Here is a 24,886-nt window from a genome sequence, read left to right as displayed (position 1 = left end):
GATAGCCAAAAGCTAGTCCACATCTACAAACATCTAGCGGGGTATTTATATGATAAAGGAAGGGACACATATCGGGAGGTGGACATGTATGCCATGTTGCAAAAAACGTTAGGCGCCGATTTTTTGTTTTTTTTTATTTTTATTTCTTTTATTAAAAATAAAATTAAAATTTTAAAATTTTTAAAATTTAGTAATAAAACATAAGGTTTCCGTAGTTATTTCTTACAAACTATTTACGTAAGTGGTTGTAAAAGAGTTCAAAAGATTGTTTAAACCATCTAAATACATAAAAAAAAATAATAATAAGAGCAAAATAAGCATTTTTTGAGAAATTAGTGGACCAAACCGCATGCGGTGGATAGATCTCGAAAAAATACGCGATTTGAAAAAAAAATTTTGTCCAAAACGGACAACTGAGTCAAAAGTTATACCTTCTCAAACTTTTCCCACTTTACAACGCAAAAATTAAAAAAATAAAAATTTAAATTCAACGCCGGTTTAGCCGGCTAGACGGTCTAGGCGCGATTTTTGCAACCATGACGCGCACGTGTCCCCATGCACAAAGAATTGGATAGCCACCAAATTAGCCAATAGGAGTATATTAGATTAGCCAATAGTCACCAAGCTTGGTTGCCAATGTGTCCTTTTAAGGGCTTATATAGTGGACTCGGGGCTCTAGCCGATCAACCAGATAGGGTTCGAGCATAATGGGTTTAGAGATAGGTCCGTTAAGTCAACTGGCTGCTTAACTCATATGTCGGATTGGTCAGATGTTTTTCTCATGTCGAGTCGGGTCGGAAGCAGGCCCCCACAACCTGTATAGCCGGGTCTGATCAAGTGTTATGTAGGTACAAATAAGTATGACAGGGTATATTCCTCATCACAAATTATTCCTCTGAAACGTTAAACTTCAAAAAGCTGGTCAAACTCTCAATGCAACTTTTTGAAAAAATACATTATTTTTACAAAACACTCCCCGATACTTTATTCTTTTTAAGCAACGAGACTATGTAGACGAGTTCAACAGTCTCGCTACTCTCATTGTCTCTTCACGGTACTACACAACAGGATGCTTGAACCCATCGACGGGGCTCATAAGCTCGTTGCCTAGTGCTGTGAATGTAATTAGCAACGGGACATGTGATTACTGATTAGTGTTCACGGGCTTCCTATAAACATATGTTTATTTATTTTTATATAAATCATGTAATAATAATAATAATAATATTATTATTATTATTATTATAGGTTACAATAACATAATACATTAATGTCTTTAAATGTCTATTTAGATGTAATCATTTATAAGTTAATTTATCAAAGACATTTTTACAAACCGTTAATGTCATCAGGCTATTAGCTAGTTAAAATTGCTTACCCAATCCGCTAACAGTTAGCAATTATGTCAATCCGTAATTAACTTTATTTTATTTTTAATACCCAAATACAAAAATAAAATTTAAAAATTGAAAATAATTTTTGCAAGTTTCAAAAGAAACATAAAAATATAAAAGAGTAGCAATTTTTTTCATTAAAAACTCGATGGGAAATCATGCCACGTGGCAAGACCGAACGGCTCGGAGGTACCAACCCGCCATGCTCCGCGGGCATAATACGGAGTCGAATTCATCAGAGAAATCCGGGTTTAAGTATTCAACCGTATCATATTTTCCAGTTATCTGTACCAGAAAAGCCTTCACAGTTCCTCCAAAAGCCCAGAACCCTTCTCCCCCTTCATCTGTTTACATTCGTAGATGGCGGCGGCTGCGAGGAACGCACTGCTAAAGTACTTGAGAGTAGAAGCAGTGGCACTGCGAAACCCTAATCGAATCCCTAACTGTGGCGGCTCATTGACTCAGCTGCTGAGACAGAAGCGCCATTTCTCGGAGGAAGTGAGAGGCTCCTTCCTCGACAAGTCGGAAGTCACCGATCGCGTCTGCAACATCGTCAAAAACTTCCAGAAAGTGGATCCTGCCAAGGTATCCCTCTACGCGTTCCCGCATTCTCTTTTTGTCCATTTAATTTATGGAGAGAATATAATTTGGGATTTCGGATTGTTGACATGGTAATTTGATGCAAACACGAATCTAATCTATGAGTTATCATTACTAGTGGTGCCGTGTTTATTACTAGTATATGCTTCTGTCAATGTATTCCGCGTACTAGAAGTCTAGAATTGATCTTCAGTTTTGAAAGCAAGGAGAGAAAATAAAATCCAAGTTTTATTTTATTGTCTTATTTTTATGATGAGCAATGCAAGGATTATCTCAGCAGAAAAGAATGTTCAGTTTTATACTTTAACTAAATAAAAGGATGCTTTCAAGGATTTTTTTCTTCTTTGTTTTATCTGAGCTGGAATGCGATGAAGTATGAAATGTGTTATATATCCAACTTGATTGAAGGCTAGGTAGTTATCTGAGCTTGAATGCGTAGGTATGAAATGTGCTGTATATCCAACTTGATTGAAGGCTAAGTAGTTATCTGAGCTTGAATGCGTTTAAGTATGAAATATGTTGTATATCCAACTTGATTAAAGGCGGGCAGCTGGCTTTTAAGGTGATTTTTGAGGTGATTGTTGTGATAACTGTTAAATTGCTTATTATGTGAAAAAGATAAATTTTCTGGTTTGATTCTCTGCAATGTCCAAAAAAACTTGTGAAATGGACACGTTAATATATTTTTGAAGAGGATTAATCTTACCCCTTTCCTTTTGCCTCATTCCAAAGTGGGGTAAATTGGTGGCTCTATAAGAGTAGAAGAGCCTTCGGTGATCCTAGCTTGGCAGTTTCGTACTGATACTCGAAATTGATCACACAACCTTGAAGGTTGTCTTTGCAACTAATAACAATATAAAACTTCTGAAATAACCAATAAATTACATTCTGATTTGTTGTTGTTGTTGTTAATATGAATCCTCTTCTAATATGGATCTTGAATTCTGTATTCTTAAGGCTCGTTTGGAAACATGGGGCATCATGGGATGGGGTAAAATTATTGCAAGCACCTCTTATCTTGCTCACATAGGAGAATATCATTACAGCAAGATGGTAGGAAATGGGATTATAATATATCTCCCATATCCATCCTTGGAAGTTGGAAATCAAATACGGCATATGCATTTTGTTAAAACAAAATTAACGAAATAGGGATACAAAATAATTTTTAAAAATAATTAGGTAGAGGAAACAAAATAGAAGTCCCAATCTATGCCAGACTGCTCAAGTTTGCATTTTAGTGTGAATGCCAACAAGAACAGGGTGAAAGTTCTATGATTTTAAAATCAACCTTTTCATTTTCCATGTAACTGTTTACTAGCTTTTGGTGGGATTTATCTCAATTTCCCTTCCAGTATTCTGCATGACATTATTTCAACTTGCTGGGTCAGATTCAACTTTTTCTTTCCATACTTTCATCCTTTTCACTTGTGTATTCAAAAATTCCAAGTGCTTTTCCATGGGGATTTATTTATGTCTCTAATTTCCCCTGCAGGTTACCCCAAATGCTAATTTCCAAAGTGATCTCGGTTTAGATAGCCTGGACGCCGTGGAAATTGTTATGGCCCTGGAAGAAGAGTTTGGATTTGAGATTCCTGACAATGAAGCAGACAAGATCAACTCAATCAATCTTGCTGTGGACTTTATTGCATCCCACCCTCAGGCAAAATAAGGGAATGTCGAGTTGCTAGAGGAACCTATTTATTCCTATTCTAGTTGAAAACTTTAATTGCTTGTTGGTCTTGTTGGAGCATGTTTGAACTACACTGCATTTACAGAGGCTATTCCACATTCACATAATTCCAGTCATGGAAACTCTGCCTTTTTTAAGGATACCAGATAACCAGTTTCACTTCATTGATCCTTGGATATCTGCCAGATTTTTGGTGTTATGTTGAAATAAACTGATGGCTGTATTGCACTTCACACATTTAAATTTTTTTATTACATTGAATGTGGAACAGAAGCGTTCTCTTCCAGGTTTAACACTCTTCCTGGTTCGTTTTACTTGTTTTTGTAAACCAGTGTTGTGAACATGATCCTATCAATGAGGCATGTAAGATGTCATTAAAGTTATTAATCTAAAACCGAATAAATGCATATTTATTTAAAGTACACAAATGTTTAATTCTTCTCATACTCTCATAGTACAATATATATATATATATATATATATATATATATATATATATATATATATATATATATATATTTTTTTTTTTTTTTTTTTGGGGGTCAAATGTCACTTTACGACAGTGATGAGAAACACAAACTGTACAGCGTACCGAGAGCAAAATAGAACGATTGATTTCCTTGTTATGCTCCTACATGAGCATTATGGATAATGCACAAGGATCAACCATGCATAATTATATATGTTTGCTTAGGACACTTCATGACCTATCAAAAAAAATTGTTTTACAATTAGTGTGGGTAAGATAGCGAGTCTCTCATTTCTCCCAATTTAATCAAAAGTCTCATAGTTCGTCTTTGTAGTTTCTTCCAATTTAATCAAAAAATCTCATGATCCGTCTTTGAAAGAGGTGGATAAGTGAGTGGATCATAATATTTTCTAATATTAATAATATTTTTATAATTTTATTATTTAGTATGAAAATTCTCGTACTTAAATATCACAAGTTTAATTATATCAAAATAAAATTTATTCAATACACACCAAGTAAAAAAAAAAAAAAGTCTCACAAATCCTAGAATTTGTGATGAAATCAAAATATTAACAATATTATTTGTGATTTCTATTTCCAATAACATCCACTATATTTAAAAAAAAAAAAAAATTTCAAAAAGCTTTGAGGAAGAGCAAACTTTTTCTAGCATTTTCCCTCCTTTTGGGCGTAGCTTTGTAGAAGAAATGGTGGTATAATTTAAAGCACTCCGCGAATAAAGAGACAACGCGAGGAAATTTGAACAGAATTTGGAGAAATTTTGCCCCAAAATCGTCACTCTCTCAGCTATCGAGTGATTCCGGCGCGAGTGGTGATGGACTCAACTGCTACAGCTACTGCCGGCGCCGGTATTTCAACTCCCCGGTGGAATGTGGATCGACCTTTCCTTACCGGCCGTTTCCACCAGGTCTTCATCTCCATCTCCCATTTCACTTGATGATTTTGCAGTTCAAATTCTTCTTCTTCATCCTATTCTTTTGTTTTCAGGAAACGAAATCTACATTTTCGGAATCCAAGGGTTTCTCCAAGGATTCTTTCAGGTAGTTACTTCATATCAGCTCATTTTCAAAGTTGAAATATGGCTTGGATCCGTTCAACTTTGTCACTGTTATCTTACAGCTGTCATTTAGTAAGGAAAAAATTGAAGTTCAAAGTTCTGCGAATATAGGGAAGTGACAATCATTGCTGCTATTTTTCTAATTTCTATTATGAAAGCTTTTGTTTCTTAATCTTAAAGAATAAGAGGTAAAAGATGTGTTTGTTTTCTCACAGTTCTGGAGTGGACAAGGCGATAGGTTGCTACCATGCTGCAATTCAGGTATTCAAAAATATTGATATGTTTTAAAAAGTTTTAATATCTGTGTCTAGTGAATACCTGATTTCTTCAATTTACCCAAAAAATAAATAAATTATGTTCTGCATGGCCAAACTGACACATAACTTTTAATTGTCTTTCTGCACCATATGCAGGAACTGATTGTAATTGATGACCTATTGTCTGCTTTGATTGGAATTGAAGGACGCTATATTTCAATAAAAAGAGTCCGAGGGAAGGAAGATAGTATATCTTTCCAGGTTGACGCATCTATGGATTTGGCACTCCAGGTATGATTCTTTTTAATGGTCGGAAAGGGAAAAAAGGAATACATGAACAGTTGTCTTATTGATCTAAATGTTATGAAGTTTTACTGTAGGAATTTGAAGTCATTGAACTTTCCAAAGTGAAATTTCAAAGAACCAGAAATTGCTCTAACTTTTGTGAAGAGCTCTGTTACTCATATTTATTTATTTAAGTGGTACAAGTTTATTGACTGAGCAAAAAGATATAAATTGTAGATCATATCTTAAAGGAACTCAACAACTAATTTCATTTAGAATGTAGCTGAATGCTAATTGTGCTTAAGAAAATATATTATGGACACATCAGCAAGTTTGTTTGCGATAACTATTTGATCAATTATAACAATATAATTACATAAACCTGCAGGAATCTTCAAAAAGGCTGTTCCCTTTATGTGAGAGTTATTTGCTGATCAATCAATTTGTTGAGACAAGATCGCAGTTCAAAACTGGCTTAGTTAATCATGCCTTTGCAGCTGCTTTAAGAGCACTTCTTCTAGTAGGTTTCACATGATATTCACTGTAATTTAAGATTTCCAGAATACTTATATTGCTATTCCACAGTATTGCTTTTGAACTTTGGTTGCAGTTGATCATCTCCATGTCATTGTTTATACTTGCTGTATGTCTGTAACTCTTAGCCTTGAGCTTAGAGTACACATTACCCAACCAACATTTGGTTAAACTTTGGTTGTGTTGGAAAAAGATTTTTGTTCTTAGGAGATTATGGGTTGCTTTAATTTACAAGGGTGGGAAAAGGGTCAGAAGAATAGCTACATGAAAGAAGGATGTTGTCTTGGTCCTACAGATGAAACAAAATTGATACTTCCATTGGATTTTTTTGGCTGTTTTCCCATACTATTATCACAAGTTTTAGCATATGCATGGCAGAACCCTTTTGATGTGGCTATAAAATTTGAGCATCTAGAAGTTGAAAGAAGATTCAATTAGAGAAAAGTAAAATAATAAGTGAAATAAAATTCCCCATCTCAGGATTATCAAGCCATGGTGGCTCAGCTTGAGCATCAGTTTCGGTTAGGAAGGCTTTCTATACAAGGATTGTGGTTCTACTGTCAGGTATTTAGACTCTAGTTCCTTTTGTTTGTTCATCTTTTATTTTGGAGATATCCTGATAATTGCTAAACTGTTTCATTTAGCCAATGATGGGTTCAATGCAAGCTTTATCCATAGTGGTGAAAAAGGCTTCAGGCAGTGATATATCTGGTTCTGCAGTCATTAATCTTTTGCAAAGCCAGGTACGTACTTAGAGTGTTTGAGTAAACCTTGGATTTGTTTAATCTGCTATACTTGAAACCTCAAATTTCTTTAGTGTTAGAAATTTATCTTTCTGATCATTTGTTTCCAGGCTAAGGCAATGTCTGGTGATCATGTAGTCAGGTCTTTGCTGGAAAAGATGCTGCAATCAGCAAACAGTGCATATCTTGGGATACTAGAAAGGTACTCTGTACTACATAAATATGAAAAGAGGTCACATTCATAGTTTACTGAATCTCTTGCACCCCCATCTCATCTTCATCCAACTAGGGTTTGGTTGCATTAGTTTGGTGGGTTGCATCTTATTACGAAGTGAAGACTAATCATTAGTTTCACATTACATGAAATTTAGCTAAAACTGCTGGTATGTCAATTTCTATGCATTGAGTGTTTTTGAAAATGGTTTATTAGCTGAAATTAAAGGTGAACCATCCTGCCTGTCATGGGCTATGGCCAAGTCTCTGGTGCTGCCATTAGGCATCTGGGATCTTGTTTATAACTCTATCTTTAAAAGGAAGTTTAGCTAAAACTGCTGGTATGTCAATTTCTATGCATTGAGTGTTTGAAAATGGTTTATTAGCTGAAATTAAAGGTGAACCATCCTGCCTGTCATGGGCTACGGCCAAGTCTCTGGTGCTGCCATCAGGCATCTGGGATCTTGTTTATAACTCTATCTTTAAAAGGAAGTTTCTACTGTTTCTTTGGGTCAGTAGTAGTTATTTTCATTGCTCAAACCAAAATCATTAATACATTTCAGGTGGGTGTATGAGGGAAAGATTGATGACCCTTATGGCGAATTTTTTATTGCTGAGAACAAGTCTCTTCATAAGGTAAGGAGTTTTTTTGTTTTTTTTGTTTTTTTTTTTTTTTTTTAATGGGAAAGTAACACTTTTAGTCCCTTAGTTGTGACTGTGGTGTAGATTTAGTCTCTCAGTTATTTGCAGTGTATATTACTATATTTAGTTTCTAAGTTTTTAACGAAGTGGCAGATTTGATCCCTAGGGCTTTTAAAAAAAAACCCTTACTTTAGGGACCAAATCCACCACTTCATTTACAAAGTGTAATTTTTTCTTTTTAAAAGTATTGGGTTAAAAGGCATGAGATATTGTATACAAAGACTTGCATCAGAACTATGCCTTAGTTGATATCTCTCCCTCTTATGTAGGAGAGTCTCACGGAAGATTATGATGCCAAGTATTGGCAACAACGTTACAGCCTCGAGGGTGACATTCCAAGTTTTCTTGCAAGTGCTGCTGAAACAATTTTAACAACTGGAAAATATTTGAATGTCATGAGAGAGTGTGGACACAGTATTCAGGTTTATAACATAATTTAACAAAATATGTTTTTATATGCTTTCTTTTCTTTGTTATCACCTACAGCATTGTTAGCAGATATTCTTGATCAGGGGTTACTTTTGGTAGGTTCCCGTGGCAGAAAATTCAAAGTTGACTAGTTTTGGTTCAAATCACCATTATCTTGAGTGCATCAAGGCTGCTTATGATTTTGCCAGTGGTGAGCTATTAAATCTAGTTAAAGAAAAGGTGAGAAGTGAAATAACTTGTCCTTTTGGCAAAAAACAGTAAGAATTTTTAGTTAAGTGAAATTCTTAATTTTCATATTGTTTTTGGCAGTATGATCTTATGGCAAAGTTGCGGTCTATCAAGCACTACCTTCTTCTTGATCAGGTATTAACAATTCAGCAAAGCAATGTAATAGGCCTAGGAATTAAGAAGTCAATTGGTGATTGAGTGGGTAGTTTCTGGTGATGAATTCCAAATATATTGTTCCCCCAATTCTTTATGGTAATATGCATGAGTCAATGACTCAATGCATTTTTGGTTCTGTAGCTATTAAATGGTGCACTTTCTAGACCTTGCTTCTAGATTAATTCTGTTGTTCACATTTCATTATCTCTTTATTCTATTTGTTGTCTGCCCACTCTGCGTAGAAAGAATAGGTTTGTTCATCTAATCCTCCCTAGAGGCCACATTGTGGTAGTTTCATGCCCTCATGCATGGACTATGGCTTTGTGTTTTTACAAGCATGCATGTCTAAAATATGTTTCTGGGTGTACTTTTTTGGGATAGGGCATGGGGGGCAGTATTGGATTCTTGACTACATTGGTTACTGATTTTACTCTTTATCTTCATTAAAAGATGCCCTATTCCTCAATCAACTTACTTTTGTAACCATTTTTTGACTGATTATGCAGGGTGATTTCTTGGTTCACTTCATGGATATAGCTAGAGAGGAGCTCATGAAGAAGCCAGATGAGATTTCAGTGGAGAAACTTCAGGTCTTTTTTACTTTACATAAATACTCTGTAGTTGTTTAGGGATTATACGTTTGATAGTTCTTTTCATAATCAATCTTCTATATTGATAAAATGTCTGAGCTCAAAATATCCTGATATTTGGATCATATGTTTTCGTATTATGTAGTCTCTTTTGGACCTTGCTCTGCGAACCACAGCTGCTGCAGCTGATCCTTGCCATGAGGACTTGTCATGTTGTGTGGTAAGTAGCACTTTCACCAATGAAGAGGAGATAAAAAAGGACTATCACTTTCAATTCTGAGAACATGACGATGAATCTGCAAGAGTGTATTGACTTTCAATTTCTGGTTTCAGGAGAGAACTACTTTGTTAAAAAGGTTGAGTACTCTAAAAGATCTTGAAGTTATTCAGTTTGTTTCAGATGGTCACAATTTAGAGGAACCAATAAGCATTACTGGCTTGGAAACATTTTCTTTGAATTACAAGGTATGAAATGCATATTATTTTAAATGTGTGTATTTCAAAAGGCATTATCTTTACATTGAATGAATATATTGAGTTGCTCATACACCATTGCGGTAACAAACAGTATTTTTTTCTTACATTTGCTGCTTTTATCTGATGTATCTTGTTAGGTTGTAATTTCAACTAGCTGCCTCTTTCTATAGTTATTATGGTATTGATCTTTTATTGTAGGCCGCCTGGCTTACTTAATTGCATCCAGGGTGTAAATTCTGTTCTATATTCCTTTTCTCATTCTGAAATGCTGTTATTCTTGGCCTGCAACTTATGAACTTATGGGGATTTAACATAAAATATATAATAAAATAAAGGTAATACATTTGAAATGTTTCTCCATCCATGTTGCCTACAATTGTGGTTCTTATAAGTTGTTTGAATTTCAGGTTCAATGGCCATTGTCCCTCGTAATATCAAGGAAGGCCCTGATAAAATACCAACTAATTTTTCGCTTTCTATTTCACTGTAAACATGTTGACCGACAGCTCTCTGGGGCATGGCAAGTACATCAAGTATGTGGCTTAAACTTCTTTATCAACTGTTGGCAAACTTTTTATCTGCTCTCCTCTGACATGTATTTTTCTTCTATTTGTAGGGTGTCCGGAAACTTGATATGCATGGCACTGCAGTCTCTGTATCATCATTACTATGTCGCAATATGCTAAAATTTATTAACAGCCTCCTGCACTACCTGACATCTGAGGCAAGTCTTACCAATAATGAAAAGAAAAGTGTGGAAAATACTTCTATATTTATGTTATCTGTTGATAGCTGTTTGAGGGTATAATTTTCACTTTTACTGTATTTGGTTGTGGGAATGTGCCAAATGTGTGAAATCGTTGTTTCTTTTATAGTTAATTCCAGCAACGGTCCTCCGACTATATTGATTTTCCAAAATTAGTCATTGACTTTTAATTTGGACACTTTACGTCCCTTGACTTTTAATTTCTTTCCAATTGAGGTCCTTTCGTCAGATTACACTAAATTGGACTTTAAATGAAAGGGTAAAGTAGTTATTTCATATGCCTAATGTATAATTCTTCGTATTTCTCCCTGGTATGCGCGACTTCAGACATCAGATTCACTTAATTGCTTAATCCCAAAATCCACTTGAAAGAACAAAATTCCATTAGAGTTTAAGCAATTAAGTGAATCTGATGTCCGAAGTCGCGTATACAAGGAAGAAATACGAATAATTATACATTAGGCAAATGGAATAAATACTTTTCACTTTCATTTAAAGTCCACTTTACCGTAATCTGATGAAAGGACCTCAATTGGAAAGAAGTTGAAAGTCAAGGGATGTAAAGTGTTCAAATTAAAAGTCGGGGACTAATTTTCAAAAATCAATATAGCCGGAGGACCATTGCTGAAATTAACTCTTTCTTTTAATTGCATGAGTAATTGGAATTTTGGATCAGTTATTGTAGGTTTTGAACTAAATGATGACTCTTTAATACGGAGTACTGTTTTTTTTTTTTTTTTTTTTTTGCTAATTTTTTAATCAGTACAATTTGTTCACAAAAGAGACACCAATATGGTGCATCCAACTTAAGGCCGGTTTCCACAGAAATAAAACTCTCGAACAAATGTGTTCCAATCAATGCACAGGGGATACAATCCTGTCAAACATCATTTCATATTAAACTATGTTTCTTCACTGTTGGACAGAGGTTCCATTGCAGGTATTTACTGATGTTGTCTATGTTCTTTAGGTTCTTGAGCCTAATTGGCATGTAATGCAGAGCAGACTTCAAACTGCAAAAAGCATTGATGAGGTGAGAGGTCTCATACTCTCATGAGATTCATGTTTACTAAGATGGTCAATTCAAGATGCATGATTTAATCATATATTTATGTTACTAACTGCTTTGGCAGCTGTGTATCTCACCTGATCTAGTTTGTCTAATTGAATTCCCTACTTCCACCTACCTTTACCTGGTAAACAGGTGATACAGTACCACGATTTTTTTCTTGACAAGTGCCTGAGAGAATGTTTGCTTCTCTCACCTGCTATTCTGAAGGTAAATCTTTAGTCCCTTCTATTGGCTTCAAACTTGGTGGAAGTGTAGAATACTTCTGAATTCTAACTGGCTGTTATTCTTTTTATGCAGAAGGTTGAGCGTTTAAAATCTCTATGTCTACAATATGCAGCAGCTACTCAACGGCTAATTACCACTGCCTTTGAGGCTCCTGTGACAGGGACTTTGCCTCAGGATGCACCTCAGATGGAAAAGTTCAGTCGATTAAAGCTGAGGTCCCGATCACAGAAGCTGAAACCAGCTAGTGAAGATGCCACAGTATTTGAATCCATTATGTAAGTTATCAAGATGGCTCGATTTTCTCTCAACCCTTCATTTCCCATTTGTGTGTATTAATTCACGAATACTCTGCAGGAAGTTCGAGAGGGAATTCACAGCTGAGCTGCAGAGCCTGGGACCAATTTTTAGCAGTGGTTCTCGAGCAGAGCCATATTTAACTCATCTTGCACAGTGGATTCTTGGTGTAGGGAACGACCAATAAGTTACAATGTCTTTTCTCACAGCCGTGGCGCTTTGAAGGTGTGCATTTCAGTTTAAGAATAGTGCTGTTGTGTATGTTTTTGCTAGTTTGTCATTAATGTTAATTGACTATATATCTTTAATGAAAGTGTGAAACGGGCTTTTTATAGGCTTCAACAAGGCACTTCATACACGCATCTTGCTTTTGAACTATTCCATGTTTTCACTCACTAAACAATTTTAAACTTTTAACCAAAACAAATGAGAAAGTAGAATATCTAAAGCCAGTTGTACGTTCAATTAGGAGATTTAAACACTGAAATACTGAATAGAAATAAATTAGCAGCCTCAAATTGTCTTTGGCTACTCACAAGGAAGCATCTACATTAGGGCCTTTAATCGAGGCCTTTTGGTATCGTACCTTTTCAATCTCCTTCTCAAGGAAGTCTAGAATTGTGTCAGTTACATTGTTTGGGACACACCCAGCATCCAACATAATCTTTAAAAACTTGTAAGCTTCTTTAAGTCGCCCTGCCTTGCTGTGAACCTCAATAAGTGTATTGTAAGTGACAACATCAGGATTTATCCCAGTGCTTTTCATCTGTTGAAAAAGCTTGTTTGCTTCCTCAATCCTCCCTGCTTTGCCTAGTGTATTAATCAAGGTGTTATACATCACAATATCAAGGTAACCACCCTGCTTCATTAGTCTATCAAGGACAGCACTGGCCAGATCTGCCCTTCCCATCTTTCCTAGGCCTTGAATAATCACATTATATGTTGCTATATCTGCAGGGCAAACTTTATCACCCATTTCACGCAGAACTCCCCATGCCTCATTGAAGTATCCCTTCTTGACAAACGAACTCATCATAGAATTATATGTGTAGCTTACAGGATCAGCACCAGTGTTTGTGAAAATCTCAAATAACTTGCAGGCTAAGCTCAATTTCCCCTTAGCCAGGAATATTGACAAGAAGGTATTGACCATGTCCATATCAAATGAATCTGCATCCTTACCATCCACACGTTTCCCTCTGGAAAGTGTAAACATATGTGGAGAGAAATTGCCAGAGCTCGCTTGACTAGCGAGCAGATCCATGTATGGGGATGATGACCAAGGATCAGTTTCATCATCACAGAGGCTGGTGTAAGCCTCTGTCTCTACTGAATCTCCAACTCTTAAAATATCTGTGAAGTCACCGCTATATGGAAACATTGCCATAAAATCCTTTTCCTTACTCTGTCGAACTTCCAGCATAGCCTCCATAGATTTTCTCCACCTTAGAACAATAGGAACTAAATTCTTGTCCCTAATATGCTTCATAAGCCTCTCCATCCAGTCCCAGCGTCCTTCCCGATAAATCGTAATCAAGAGTGAAGTTATAGTAACCAAATCAACAGCAAAGCCTCTGGCTTCCATCTCTTCCACCAACTCCATTGCTTTGTCAAGCCCGCCTTCCCTGCAGAGATGCAAAACAACAATGCTGTAACTAATCCCATCCACGAAACTATTACTCTTCTTCTTCAAATCACAGAACAATGTATAAGCAGCCACAGCCCTTCCATTCTTAAACAGGCCATCGATGAGAATATTATATGTCCAACAACTAGCCCTAACACCATCATCTTCAATCATTTTCTCAAACAGATTGCATGCATCTGTTAACTTCCTAGCCTTTAGCAATCCATTCAAGAGGGAGTTATAAACAATGGTATCAGGACACAACCCATTATACTGCATCTCACTGAATATTTTCATGGCATCATTTACTCGGTATGATCTCGAGCATCCCTGGATGAGAATGCGGTAAGTAAAGTAATCGGGTTCAAGACCTGAGGAACCCTTCATTTCCTCCCAGACAACGAGAGCATCCTTCACCTTCCCGAGCACGCAGAGGACTTGAATTAGGCTGTTATAAGTGCAGAGATCAGGGGTAAAGGCATTACCCCTCTCCTTCATTTCTTTGAACAGCATAAGGGAAGTGGCCAAATTTCCCCATAGCCCAAAAGTGTGAATGCAGATATTATAACCCCATCTGTCTAATGGGAAAGGATTCTTCCTTTCTCTGAGCTTATCAAAGACTTGCTTGAATTGAGCTCTCATTTCAGCCCTCTTGAGGCCAACCAGCAACTCATTACAGGCTAGGGCATCTTCTACGAATTCACCATTCGTATTATCATCATTACTGTTACTGGATTCCAACAGTTTCAGGAATATGGATAAGGCCATTTTCACCTGATTCTTATGGACTAGGGCAATCAGAACGGAGTTATACACATCATTGCTCAAGCAATTGCGAACAATGTCATCGGAAAACTTGCTTCCTACAAACTCCAAAATCTCGAGCGCGGTATCGAACTTACCGACCCGTATGAAGGAGTCGAGGAGCAGCTTGAAAGTGGCGGAATCGAGGTTCGCGCCGTCGTGGCTCATGGAGTCCAGCAGCCCGAAGATGTCGCCGTGGTAGCCGCGGCAACCGCAAACGGTTTTGAAAATCTGGGAGTAGGTGGCGGCGGAGTGTCTGAAGTCGGGGCGGAGAGAGCACCATCGGAAGAAATCCAGCCTCTTGGAGACGTCGAGGGAGTTGCGGCGGAGGACTTGGAGGACGACGTCTTCGGAAAGGGGAACGGCGGCGGAGTCACTTCCATTTCCGTCGAGGTTCTGCGATCCTCCGGGCTTCGCTAAAGCTTTGGCGATGGAAGCGACGACGAGCAGATTCCCAATGTTGGAGGCTGTTGCGGTGGAGAAGGAAGAAACCCGTCTCCTTGCTATCATCTACTCTACATTCGCGTTTTCTATATGTTTTCCTGTCTTCCCAAACTCTATTATCGACCATAGTAGAACACTAGAACCTGTTCGGTTGGCCCAGTGAACATTTTTAATAAAAGTAATGAATATGTCCAGTTGTTCGGAAATTAGGGAGGAAATGAATTATAATTTAATGAATAAAATAGGACATAATTTTCTCTAGAATTGTAATTCAATTACATCCCACCAAACAGACAGTAAAAAGAGTTTGAATCTGTAGAACATAATTTTCTGCTAGACGCATAATTTTTGAGAAGAAAAAAAAATAATGACACTCATTCGTCTAGTTGACCATACTTCCTTATTATCAAATTTGTAATTTTTACATTTTGTTTTAATATTTCTATAATACTCTCTCATTTTCAGAAAACATATACATTCACGTCATAATAATAAATTAATACATATTTTTTAATATATATAAATATATAAAGAACATACAAATGCTGCCAAATGACTGCAAAAATTGCGTGTTGCAAACTTACAACACAATTAACAATTAAAAATATTATTTTTATTTTTCTTTCACATCACTTTACAAGTCTCATCCTTTTATTAATAGGATTAGCCTAACCACCTTAAATTTTTTACATTTTTTAATTCTTTCATCCAACTCACATAAAACTGACCAAAAAAAAAAAAAAAAAAAAAAAAAAAAACTAAACTAAACTAAATTAAATTCGTGTTTCACGTTGCTCTTAGAAGTGTTTAAGAGAAAGCATGCAATGGTACTAGCTAGCTAGGACCCAGTCGTCTGGCCCAACACAAGCTTCATTATTTGTTTAATTTAAACAAGAAAAATGATTATATATTTAAGATTTCATCCGTAAATTTTTCATATATTATATAGCTATTAACTTATTATTATTATTATTATTATATAATTTATATCCATAATGCAATACGGAAAAAGTTAAATATATCATTAACCAGTAATAAAACGTACGATATGCATATATAAAATAATACTGTAAAATATTACGTATAAAATAAATTGAAAACTGGAAACAAAAAATAGAGTTAATTCCAGCAATAGTCCTCCGACTATAGTGATTTTCCAAAATTAGTCCTCGACTTTTAATTTGGACACTTTAGGTCCCTTGACTTTTAATTTATTTCCAATTGAGGTCCTTTCGTTAGAATATGGTTCATTAGACTTTAAATGAAGGGGTAAACTCGTCCTTTCACATGCCTATGTATTATTCTTCGTATTTCTCCCTTCGTATTTCGTTGTTATACCTTGTAAACATCTCAATAATAGAGAAACGCACACACGAGTAGTCAGCAAATGGAGAACGACGAGGAACATTTTAGGGTTTCGACTAAGATTATCTTCATATATATCGCATATACAATGGAGAAATATTAAGAATAATACATAGGCAGGTGAAATGATGAGTTTACCCCTTCATTTAAAATTCAATTAACTGTATTCTGACGAAAGGACCTCAATTGAAAAGAAATTGAAAGTCAGGGGACCTAAAGTGTCCAAATTAAAAGTCAAGGACTAATTTTGAAAAATCAATATAGTCAGAGGACCATTGTTGGAATTAACTCACAAAAAATAACAAAATTGAGTAATGAGAGTACAAGTAGAACAAGTGATTTGTCCAAATCGGGTGGTCCCAACGTGTGACGTGGCGGGAGACCCCTTTCTTTAAATACTACTACTCCGAGAGTGAAAAATTGGAAAAAAATAGTCCAACTTGCGCCACAACTACAGCCTCCAGTTTCCTCTTCACTTCTTTCACTGTTTACTTGAAGCTGAGCTAAGAAGAACGGTGTCGCTACTCGCTACCACTATGTCTGCGGTGGCGTTGCAGTGCCCGATGGCCGGCACGAGGAAGAACGCGCCACCAGCATTCAGCAAATCGCCTCCGCCCAGCGCGGCGGAGACGCTGCTCGTTTTCCGGCCAAAAACAAAGCATTTCACCAAGGTTGTTGCAAATGCTAGTGGAAGTTGCGGTGCGGATAATGCTTCTGTTTCCCTCGCCCAAACTGCCTCCGTTTCTTCTCCTTCGCCTCCTCTCTCTCGGTACCTTTTTTTGTTTTGTTGTTTTTTGTTTTTTATTTTTATTTTTTTAGTACTACTTACTCTATAACGATATATATCTGTCTGTAATACAAACACATAATATGCAATGCAAAACATTTTGTGCTTAGATGGTATGTAGTGACCTTTTCTACTGGAGGTCATGAGATTGATCTTTAGTGGAGACATTGTTGACTTTTTATGCTCTTAATATATTGAGAAAGTATGTTTGAACAGATACTACAATGTAATAGAGTCTGCATTCAAAATTTGGTCATTGATAAATGGTAACTAAAAATTAGGTTGGAGGAACCAAATGTTGCAAGGATTTAAAAGCACCAAATGTAAAAAATTAATAATTAGGACCAAATGCGGAAATATGGGATCAAAAGTGGAAAAAACTCATTCGAAGATACTGAGCAAGTGGATCCCTTTTTTGCAAGTCTAACTAACTTTGTATATATCTCAGGGTAAAGCGCCATACCATCTCGGTGTTTGTTGGGGATGAAAGTGGTATCATAAATCGAATAGCTGGAGTTTTTGCCCGTAGAGGTTATAACATTGAGTCTCTTGCTGTTGGGTTGAATAAAGACAGGGCGCTCTTCACCATAGTTGTCTCTGGAACTGAAAAGGTTTTGCAGCAAGTTGTAGAGCAGCTCAACAAGCTCGTCAATGTCTTGAAGGTTATTTCCTACTTTTCCTGTAAAAAAAAACAATTTGGATGGTGGATTTTTTACTGTCTGCACTCAGTAATTCCGTGCTGTCTCATTGATCAGGTGGATGATCTGTCCATGGAGCCTCAAGTAGAACGAGAATTGATGCTAATAAAAGTTAATGCAGAGCCAGACACAAATGCAGAAGTATATTCAAATCCTTATTTTGTCAATCTGTTCCATACAATTTAGTTCCTGTTCACTTGTTCTAGCTTCTTTTAAGTCATTGAACGTATGAGTCTAATTTGAGGCTCTTCATGTTGGATTTGATATTCAGATAATGTGGTTGGTAGATATCTTTAGAGCAAAAATTGTTGATAAATCAGATCACTCCGTGACCATAGAGGTAACTACTATTTGCTTTTTCATGCGATTTTATTTCCATAAGGGTTCTGTCTTTTACTCGGTTTTTGTTCCTGGATTTAGTACGATTAGCAATTATTGTAATCAGGATAGTTGTCAGATTTTTACTGCAGCATTAATGTGTTCAACTAATACTAGTAGGTGCTAGTGTACGTGTTACCACCAGATTAGCATTTGAGTATTCTTGTATCTGGTCTGTATTGCACCTGTGGTTAGGAGTCAAACTGTGGCCTGTGTACACACAGATTGGAAGCCTCAACATGTCAAAACACACACACACATATAGGCTAATATTCAAGTGCATTCACATGTTCCCGTGAGACCCTTCGAAAATGCACACAAGCTACTACACGAATGCACACAGGGTAGCTTGGTGCATTCATGCTGGGCGAATTGCACACAATCTAGTCTGTGACATTTATCAATGTACTGTAAAGCATGTCCAAATGCACCGTGCTACCTAATTCTCATTGATTATATATATATATATATATATATATATATATTTCAACATATATTTAGACTTCACATATTTAGAGTTTGTTAGTTTGATTATTTTTATTAAAAATATTACAGTATTTTTAAAGGACTTGTGGTTTTTCCTCCATTACTTACAAACTTAAAATCCTAAACCCTAAGCCCCAATATGGCTGTATATACTTGTTTATTGAAGTACCCTGCTTATTATTGGCCCAGGTAACAGGTGACCCAGGAAAGATGGCAGCTGTTCTTAGAAATTTGAAGAAGTTTGGAATAAAGGAGCTTGCTAGAACCGGAAAGGTTCATTTTCAATCTTTGAAATGCATTAATACTCACAAACCTATATGGCCATAACTGCTTTAGAATTACCACTTCCCCATTAACCAATCATTTACCGTTAGCTTGTTAAAATTTAGGATCCCTCGGAGAAGAAATTGAGTAGATATTGTGTGAGTATGGTAAGGGGAGATCATATAAATGTCCTTTCTAGCCATCTAAAAAAATTATTTCCTGCATGCTTTCAAAGCTAAATTTTATCCTAAGGTAAGATGGTTATGATAACTACATAAGGTTCTTCTCTTTCTATGTTGCCACGCAAGACGAGCCGTCTATTAAAAATGTTGAATGTTTACATAATTGCGAACACAGATTTCTCTGAGACGTGAAAAGCTGGGTGAGACAGCCCCCTTTTGGAGGTTTTCTGCAGCTTCTTATCCCGACCTTGAGCAGACGGTGTCTGGGGCAGATACTCTAAAAGACGTCAGTCAGACAATGAACGGCAAATTGAATAATGACTCTCGGGTTTGTAATTCTACTGTTTCAGTTCTACAATACGTTCTATCATTCTCAAGCTTGTTCAACTTGTATAAAGGATATAATATATTTGCGTGTATATCTTAGCCGGTCTGTATGTCAAGTTAGGCCAACTCACTGCATTTGACTAAACTACAGTCTACATGGTAATGAAGGAAATTATTTCAAGTACACTTCAATTGGATTGTTGATTCTATTGCGTTCGAGATATCTCTTTATATCTACATGCCATGCCAAATATTGCAGTATATATCTATTCTCTATCAATTAATTAGAAAACATAATTAATATATGATTGGTTAAGTTTCTTCATTAAGGGGTGTTTGGTAAATGGTTGTTAGCTGATTGGATTAGTGGGTTTGACTAGTTGATAGCATTAGCTGATTGTAGAAAAGTGTTTGCTAAATTAGTTGTTAGTTGTTAGCTGATTACATACAAATTGACCTTCTCAAAAAGCTGATCGAAAAAGCTACTTTGAGCAGCTTTTTTAATTTTAGCATTTTGGAGCAATAAGTTGTTACAAAAAGCTAATTAATCAAACACTCATATTGATTGTTTAACCAAGTCAAATAGCTAATAGTGGTCAAATAAGCCAAAATTGGCTGATAGGCTAACTATTTTACCAAACATGGCCCTTAATGTTTTGGATTGACTAAGTTCTTTTGTTTGAATGAAGGGTGATGTTTATCCTGTGGAAGCGTATGATGACTTCTCCGTTAATAAAGTTCTTGATGCTCACTGGGGAGTTCTCTATGATGAAGATGTAAGAAAATTATCAACCACTCAGATCATCTTTTTTATATGTTTATTTGTCCATTAAGCTTGAAAGTAGAGGAAAACCTTAACATATAGACTGCAATACTACTGCATAACTGATGGGAGACTGACTAATATTGCATTATATGATTCTAACGGGACCACTGCTAAGGGTGCCAATACAGGTTTAGTAAGCATAATCTCATCTATTGTTGCAGTCAAGTGGGCTTCAATCACACACGCTAACCATGCTTGTTAATGATTCACCTGGAGTTCTGAATCTGGTTACGGGGGTTATATCTCGAAGAGGCTATAATGTTCAGGTCATTCTTTATCCTGTTTATGTTAAACTTTTCTAATTGAAAATCAGTAAAATAAAACATAAGAATTTATTTTGGCACAGAGTCTCGCTGTAGGCCCTGCTGAAAAAGAGGGGCTATCACGCATTACAACAGTCGTTCCTGGAACTGATGAAACTATTCGAAAATTGGTTCGCCAATTTTACAAGCTGGTCGATATTCACGAGGTGAAGTCATTTCTGTTCTCTATTAGTATTTGCTGTTGGAAATTCTGATTTTGCTTGCCCGTGTGTATCACTGTGAGATCGAAAGGCTAATATGAGGTTGGCGGATTGTTCAGGTTCAAGATATAACTCATTTACCTTTTGCCGAGAGGGAACTGATGCTGATCAAAATTGCTGCTAATGCTGCTGCCAGGAGGGATGTCCTTGATATCGCCAAAATTTTCCGGGCCAAACCAGTTGATGTGTCTCATCATACGATAACTCTGGAGGTAGGACTAACCGACTAACATTATAAAATTTAAGATTCTTGTTATGGTCTACCATGCATGTTGTTCCTCTCAATTATGCTGCAGGAGCTTTCACTCTATCATCTTACTGAAAGAATCTTGAAATTTAGTATCCATCTTCCCAGATGGATTGATTTTAAATAATGAAAAACGAGAACCATCAGATGCTGATAGTAACTAATTCAACTGAAACCAATTTATTTTATCAAACTTGCTCAATCCTATTGTATCAAGCTAAATCTGGGAACTCAAATTTCAACCTGATTATTATATTGCCAATTCTTGCAGTTGACTGGAGATTTTAACAAGTTGCTCGCATTGCAAAGGCTGTTGGAGCCTTTTGGTATTTGTGAGGTTTGTTTTCCCAAACTTTCATCCAAAACTCATAGTTTGCTTCACATTGAGCATATGAATTGAAGGCCATGAGGTCCTGGAGCGAAACGATCCACTTGGACACAATAGTTCTTAGTTCCACGAGGAGTATCTCGACTTTTAGATGATCGAAGTGGATGCGAAACGATCCACTTGTAATGTCTTGATCGAGCTGTGCATTTATACACATCATCATTTTCTTTCCTGCTGCAGGTGGCACGGACAGGGCGTGTGGCTCTGGTACGCGAGTCTCGGGTGGATTCAACATCCCTCCGAGGATATTCTCTCCCTTCGTAAGATTATAACCTAAAACACTACAATGCATATAATGTTCCACTTGCTTGTTAGACCAGTAGATAACACTCTGCAATCTCTTCATTGTTGGTTCCCTACCTGTTGAAATTAAAAACTAGCATACCATATATGGAAATCTAGATTGTGTTGCTTTTCTACAGTGCTTCTGGTTTCTCATAAATCCATTTTTCAAACTCTCATAATACTACTGATTCTAAGTTTCTAACACATGTATGTAGTTTTCTTTTGGAATCAATGAACAATATAATCGCTTTACCGGGGTCCACCATGTCCAGATTATGTACCTACAGTTAATATATTATGTACTTGTTATTACTGATGGTATATAATAATATAATATATTATTGACAAGTGGTGAATCCTGGTCCACGATATAATTTACGACGAATCAAGTGTCAGATCAGAGATGGGTTCATCTTTGGTGTATGCATGTATCCAACCAGCTAGCTACAAAAGGTCTTAGAATGCAGCCTCTCCAAACAAGAGATACATGCATTTGAGACATGAAATGATCAATCAAATTGACTATAAATAGTCATTTTAATTTATTATAAAATTAGAGGAAGTGAAATTGATGTTAGAGAGGCCTTCAATTCCATGATGCTTTAGCCTCAAGCTCAGCATATATAGCATAGCAGCACTGTAGGGGTGGGGTGGGGGGTGAAAAGGATTCAATTTATTTTGTTCACATGCATTGGCAGATAGAAGAATGGATTTGATGAGAAATGGAGTAGGGGGACCTCACGCCTGGGATGGACAGCCTAATCATCTCTTCAACTTTCTGCTTTCATTCCCTCATGCCTTTGTTATGGTCCAATCTGAACAGCCACAGCCTCAGCCAGAAGAATTATATATATATATATATATATATATATATATATATATATATATATATATATATATATATATATATATATGTATATGTATGTATGTGTGTGTGTGTGTGTGTATTTGTGCAGTAGTAAATAGTGCCGATTTTACTTTTATATATTTTGCAGTGGCAGTGAATGATTAGTGTAATGTGTTACGTGTGCAAATCCAAGAAGATACAGCCAACATTATATTCAAAGTTCACTGCTTAGCTGACTTTGCTCCCATATTTCATTTCTCCTGATAAACTCAACCCAGAGCTGTGTGAGAGAGAAAACATTAAACATGTATGGACTATGGGGTATATTCCGGCCAGTCTCAACATGTTTTTTTCCAAATTCATTCAACATTGTTATGATAAACCCTTCCACTTAACCTGGTGTGGTTGAGTAAAAGGGACTCATTCATCCTTAATTAAAGGCCGTGTCTACAATTCAGACTTAGTCTGTGTCCGTCGGTGGAAACTTTGGATACACCCAAAAAAAATGATAATTGACGGAAAATTTATCATTGCTCTATTCAACGATGAAAAATAGAAATTAAGCAAGGCAACTCATGAAATCTCCCCATGCAAATATTTACAAATACTTCATTGCTAATTATAATAACTAGAAAATAAATTGCCTTGGACACACAATTGAATTGATTAACCAATTCAAAATAAATTTGTAAATTTTACTTTGTTAGCAACTTAGGCTCCCAATAACATGGTCTATAAGCATTTGGGGATTAAGAAAATAGAAAATGGACTTACTTATACATTCACCTAAATAATAGGTTGTTCAATGATATGGATAAACTTGAGTTAGATTCAATTTCCATTTTTTTCCATATAGAAGGAAAAAAAAAAACAATAAAATCAACTATGAAGGGAAAATGGTGCTGATTTATTTTTTAAGTGACAAGTATAGATTTTTATTTTTTTATTTTTAAATACACATTTATTTAAATTGATTGAGTGAGCGGACTGTTACTTTCAAACACTGACAAAGTGGATGCAGTAAAAAAATTTCAGGGCCAAAACTAGGTAGGCAATAATAATAGTCAATTGTGATTGTTGATGAGTCAAAAGTCTTTGTTTTAAAAAAAAAATAAAAAATAAAAATCTTTACCATATATATTTATTTACACGTTGGGGATTGGGAGAGACTAGGGTTGGGCATGATTCCTATGATATTACCGAGGCCATTTATTTGTTTTTGTTTTTACAGCGGAGAGAGAGTATAAGAGAGAGACAGGCTTTAAATAGTTTATTATACGTACAAAGCAATTTATTTATTTATTTTTTAAATAAAACTAAAAATTTGGAGGAGAGGGGGGTGGGTGGCCATGTGGTTTTTACCGTCTTTTGATTCCCTTTCTTGACGGTCAAACATATCAGTGGGATATTTTGCACCCTTCGAGATGACAATCAACCCCTCTTCCACCCTACACTTCCCCCCTAAACTATTCACACTTGCTCACATTGTCCCTATCATATCTTCCACTATATAATTTCTTCACTTTTAAGCCTAAATAATGTTTAATAAATCATTCTCATAAAAAATCAAACTTAAAATTTTATAATTACTAAATTAATTGTCTGATCAACTTGACTGAAATTATTCTAAAAATAAAGATTGGGATAGCTGATTGATGCATGTGCATTGTAACATTTGTAAGGTAAATAGATGTGCAGATTCAATGGTTATAAAATTTGAAGGTATTCCAATTGATTTTTACATGTTTAGTGTTTCAATCTTGAGAGATTCGTTCACGTATGATGGTTAATTGATTGTGTAGGAGAAATATTACCATATTTTATGTAGTTAATATCTTGTGTCGGTCTTTATGTTATATGAAGAAAAGATTAAATTAATAAAATATTAATCTTTTGAGTTTTATCACATTCTTGTTATGAGAGTTATATTATTTGTAATATTATTTTACTTTATATATTTCTTAATATAACAATCAACTATTGATATATAAGGGATTACTAGCTTATTTTCTTTCCCTTCTTAATTAATAAGAGGTGCATGGTGAGAATTATATACATACAACTTAAGGGATTATCAACGTTTTCCAAAATAAAGGAATTCATTTTATTGTGAGTATCAGAATTCATTTTTTATATTTGAAAACTCTATTTTATTCCAATGTTCCAGTAAACATATAGTTAAAGTTTTGAATAAATTCTT

General features: G+C 35.8%; 4 protein-coding genes across 6 annotated transcripts; 3 read left to right on the top strand and 1 right to left on the bottom strand.

Moving 5' to 3' along the window:
* The first annotated feature begins 1,623 nt into the window (after positions 1-1,623).
* On the top strand, positions 1,624-4,001 carry LOC109188123 (acyl carrier protein 2, mitochondrial-like). Its single transcript, XM_019338661.1, has 2 exons — positions 1,624-1,979; positions 3,490-4,001. The coding sequence occupies exons 1-2, from the start codon at positions 1,755-1,757 to the stop codon at positions 3,664-3,666; spliced, it is 402 nt and encodes a 133-aa protein (XP_019194206.1). The 5' UTR covers positions 1,624-1,754; the 3' UTR covers positions 3,667-4,001.
* Positions 4,002-4,805: 804 nt separating this feature from the next.
* Positions 4,806-13,190, top strand: LOC109188122 (gamma-tubulin complex component 2). Of its 2 annotated transcripts, XM_019338660.1 has the most exons (22): positions 4,806-5,087; positions 5,168-5,220; positions 5,453-5,498; positions 5,651-5,785; positions 6,168-6,299; positions 6,794-6,877; positions 6,958-7,056; positions 7,167-7,258; positions 7,833-7,905; positions 8,241-8,393; positions 8,500-8,619; positions 8,710-8,763; positions 9,291-9,374; positions 9,520-9,594; positions 9,708-9,839; positions 10,259-10,384; positions 10,468-10,575; positions 11,588-11,650; positions 11,822-11,896; positions 11,987-12,189; positions 12,269-12,433; positions 13,166-13,190. In XM_019338660.1, exons 1-21 carry the CDS (start codon positions 4,995-4,997, stop codon positions 12,393-12,395), a joined length of 2,127 nt encoding a protein of 708 aa, XP_019194205.1. In that variant the 5' UTR covers positions 4,806-4,994; the 3' UTR covers positions 12,396-12,433; positions 13,166-13,190. The 2 variants fall into 2 exon arrangements, with proteins under 2 accessions (XP_019194205.1, XP_019194204.1); XM_019338659.1 differs by lacking the exon at positions 13,166-13,190 and having other exon boundaries at positions 12,269-12,550.
* On the bottom strand, positions 12,649-15,243 carry LOC109188121 (pentatricopeptide repeat-containing protein At4g01570). Its single transcript, XM_019338658.1, has one exon. The coding sequence runs from the start codon at positions 15,147-15,149 to the stop codon at positions 12,741-12,743; it is 2,409 nt and encodes an 802-aa protein (XP_019194203.1). The 5' UTR covers positions 15,150-15,243; the 3' UTR covers positions 12,649-12,740.
* Positions 15,244-16,852: 1,609 nt separating this feature from the next.
* LOC109187881 (acetolactate synthase small subunit 1, chloroplastic-like) lies at positions 16,853-21,975 on the top strand. Of its 2 annotated transcripts, XM_019338262.1 has the most exons (12): positions 16,853-17,217; positions 17,684-17,897; positions 17,991-18,074; positions 18,205-18,273; positions 18,987-19,070; positions 19,419-19,571; positions 20,260-20,346; positions 20,558-20,662; positions 20,743-20,865; positions 20,979-21,131; positions 21,438-21,503; positions 21,735-21,975. In XM_019338262.1, exons 1-12 carry the CDS (start codon positions 16,985-16,987, stop codon positions 21,816-21,818), a joined length of 1,455 nt encoding a protein of 484 aa, XP_019193807.1. In that variant the 5' UTR covers positions 16,853-16,984; the 3' UTR covers positions 21,819-21,975. The 2 variants fall into 2 exon arrangements, with proteins under 2 accessions (XP_019193807.1, XP_019193808.1); XM_019338263.1 differs by lacking the exon at positions 18,987-19,070.
* Positions 21,976-24,886: the final 2,911 nt, after the last annotated feature.

This window comes from Ipomoea nil, unplaced genomic scaffold, assembly GCF_001879475.1.
Source record: "Ipomoea nil cultivar Tokyo-kokei standard unplaced genomic scaffold, Asagao_1.1 scaffold1421, whole genome shotgun sequence".
Taxonomy (NCBI): domain Eukaryota; kingdom Viridiplantae; phylum Streptophyta; class Magnoliopsida; order Solanales; family Convolvulaceae; genus Ipomoea; species Ipomoea nil.
The sequence above is the reverse complement of the archived record's forward strand: the minus strand, read 5'-3'. Positions and strand labels throughout refer to the sequence as shown.